The sequence below is a fragment of the Macadamia integrifolia genome, chromosome 5 (assembly GCF_013358625.1).
Source record: "Macadamia integrifolia cultivar HAES 741 chromosome 5, SCU_Mint_v3, whole genome shotgun sequence".
NCBI lineage: Eukaryota > Viridiplantae > Streptophyta > Magnoliopsida > Proteales > Proteaceae > Macadamia > Macadamia integrifolia.
The window spans coordinates 4,655,195-4,657,938 of NC_056561.1; the positions used below are offsets into that span (position 1 = coordinate 4,655,195).

A 2,744-nucleotide genomic window follows, 5' to 3' on the forward strand; every position below is an offset into this window, starting at 1 on the left:
GTGACACCCTTAATTTGTATACGATAGAAATATAATTTATTTCCTTAAAAATGTGATTTTTTCTACTCTTTTTTTTTTTATCATATTATTGACCATATATGGAATTCCTATTGTAACTCTCTTCCATTGTGGGAATATTAATGTCCCTCCCGTGAACTTGGCTCCTCTCTAATTAATTGGATTCCCAATTAGTAATCCAAAATGGATCGTAAACTTGGCAATATATCATAATCTTTTTTTTTTGGTAAGGGGCAATATATCATAATCATTGCATCAATTCCATTCAGCTTTGGACCATAGGCCCTACTTGATTTGTACATAAATGGCGGATGCACGTTTAAAACCCCTCATACCCCTCATTCATGGCCATGCAAAGACACTTTTTCTATTTTTTGAGCTAGAAAAAACACAGCCGACCGGGATTGACAGATTCTGGTACATCAAAACTTTCACTCTGCCTCATTCTTCTTTCGTTTCATAACGAAAACAAAAACACAAAATAAACGATGAAAGAATTTGAATAAAAATGGATGGACCGTCGAGACCAGCCATGGACTCATGGAGAAGAAGATTAACTTGGATGTTGGAGTCCGTCGCACAGTCTCAGACTCGCTCTCTTCCAAGTCACTGGGAAATCGGAGCCACAGCTGGGTCAGAATTCAGAACTCAGAACTCATAACGAGAGGGCAGGTGAGTCGAGGAGTGGGTACAGCTACAAGTCGAACAGCTCTGGGAACGGTGAGTCCATAGACATCGTTCATATCAATCTCATTGGGTTTCATCCCGTCCGGCAACTCCCACCTGAAACAGTGTAGGAGGTGACTCACCGCCAACTCTAATGCGTACATCCCCAACTGCATACCCGGGCATGACCTTCGACCCGACCCGAACGGCACGAACTCGAAGTCGCACCCCTTGAAGTCCGGAGCACCCTCCATCAGGAACCGAGACGGCTTGAACTTCTCAGGCTCATCCCATGAATCCTTGTCCCTCCCGATGGCCCAAGCGTTGATAACCACTCGTGCACCTTTTGGGATGGCATAGCCTCCCACCTCCGCGTCCTCCGCGGTCTCGTGGAGGAGGAGCGGGACCGGTGGGTGGAGGCGGAGGGTTTCTTTCACTGCGCATCTGAAGTAGTTAAGCTTCTCTATATCCTTCTCCTGAAGTTTCCTCTCCAACCCTACTACATCCTCCATTTCTTGTTCAACCCTCTTCAGGTCATCCGGACTCTTCATCAGCTCCGCCATGGTCCACTCTATCACCGACGCCACCGTTTCTATTCCCCCGAACATCACGTCCTGCAATGATAAACCATGTGTCAATTCTTATCGTTACAGTTATTTTATAATTTTTATTACACTCACTTATCACAACTGTCAGGTTAGTCACTACCATAATGATGGCCTTGATGTTATCTCGATTTAGAATAATGGGAGCTTTTAAGTCGTCCGATTCGAATCTCTTCTTGGTTTCTTCATCGTAGTAAGCAAGTAGATCATCCACCATATCAGTGTCGTCGGATAGGCTGCTGCTCTTCCTCTTGGCAATGTGTTCATCTATGATCTTGTCAATGAACACATCGAGCGATTTGCGCGCCTTAACGAGTCTCTGGTTGAGTCCTTGTGGGTCGAACCAGCCGATCCAGGGAATATAATCGGCCCAGTTGAAAGAGCCGAAGAGCTTCGAGAACTCCTGCATTATGGACACGAACTTCTCCTGACCCTCCAGGATATCCGACCCGAAGGCGGCCCTGTATGTGATGTTCATAGCAAGGGAGAAGGCGAGGTTTCCGATGTTGACGGGCTCTCCGGCCTTGGACGCCACTGTGCGGATCATGAACTCCACCTGGTCTCGGACGGACTTCCAGGACTCGGCTCTTTTGCGACTGAAGAGTCTTGTGACGCAGATCTTACGCATCTGACGTAAGAAGCGACCGTAGGGGGCGAAGACCATATCGGCTCGGTTATAGGTGAGGTACCTAATGGCGATATTGGATGGGCGATTGGAGAAGATGTTGTCTTGGACTTGGAGGACTTGGCGAGCCATGTAAGGGGTGGACACCACCACAATGTGGAGAAAACCCAGACGGAGTCGTAAGAGACCACCGTAATGGTTGGCGAGTTTAGTGAGTCCACGGTGAGTGAGCTGGTCCATCATGTTCATGTTCCCGATGATGGGTAGTCCCTTTGGTCCCGGTGGATACGGTAGTTTCCTCAGTGACGAACTTGCTAACAAACCCAGCGAAAACAACACAGGCAGCACGAAGAGCAACCAGATAGATGTAGGTTGCAGCAGAGCAGAGTAATCCATGGCTAGACTTATTGGTGAGACTGAGTGAGAGCGATCTCCCTCGCTCTAGCTTCTACATCTGCTGTATAAATATAAGGGCAGAGTGCAGGGGAGAGCGGAACAAATCTTGCACATATGGAATTTACCGAGCAATCAACTCAATCAGCCCATACGAACACAAAAACCTTTCTCGCACATCGTCAATGCAGGATCTCTCCCGACAAAAAACTTTGTCCCATTAATATATTTAGTTGCTTTATTGAGTGTTAAAAGAGACCACATGTTTTTGTTTTTTTTGGACAGAGGGAAAGAAATAAAAATACAATCCATAAAGGCAATCCAAAGATCGAAAACCTTTTAGAAAGAAAATAAACGCTTAACGTGGTTAAGCAAGGGGATAAAAATGCATTGATGGGAACACCAAAAATGACCCTGAAAATAAAAATTCCTGAAGA

General features: G+C 46.0%; 1 protein-coding gene across 1 annotated transcript; it reads right to left on the minus strand.

Moving 5' to 3' along the window:
• Window positions 1-363: 363 nt before the first annotated feature.
• Window positions 364-2,493, minus strand: LOC122079014 (cytochrome P450 84A1-like). Its single transcript, XM_042645229.1, has 2 exons — window positions 1,393-2,493; window positions 364-1,298 (listed from the first exon to the last, which is right to left on the minus strand). The coding sequence occupies exons 1-2, from the start codon at window positions 2,308-2,310 to the stop codon at window positions 660-662; spliced, it is 1,557 nt and encodes a 518-aa protein (XP_042501163.1). The 5' UTR covers window positions 2,311-2,493; the 3' UTR covers window positions 364-659.
• Window positions 2,494-2,744: the final 251 nt, after the last annotated feature.

What these genes read in the sequence shown, in the direction of transcription:
- LOC122079014 (XM_042645229.1), bottom strand. Translation starts at nt 2,310, where the DNA reads ATGGATTACTCTGCTCTGCTGCAACCTACATCTATCTGGTTGCTCTTC. An exon ending in ACATCAAGGCCATCATTATG is followed by an intron (nt 1,299 to 1,392) that starts GTAGTGACTAAC and finishes TTATCATTGCAG; the next exon opens with GACGTGATGTTCGGGGGAAT.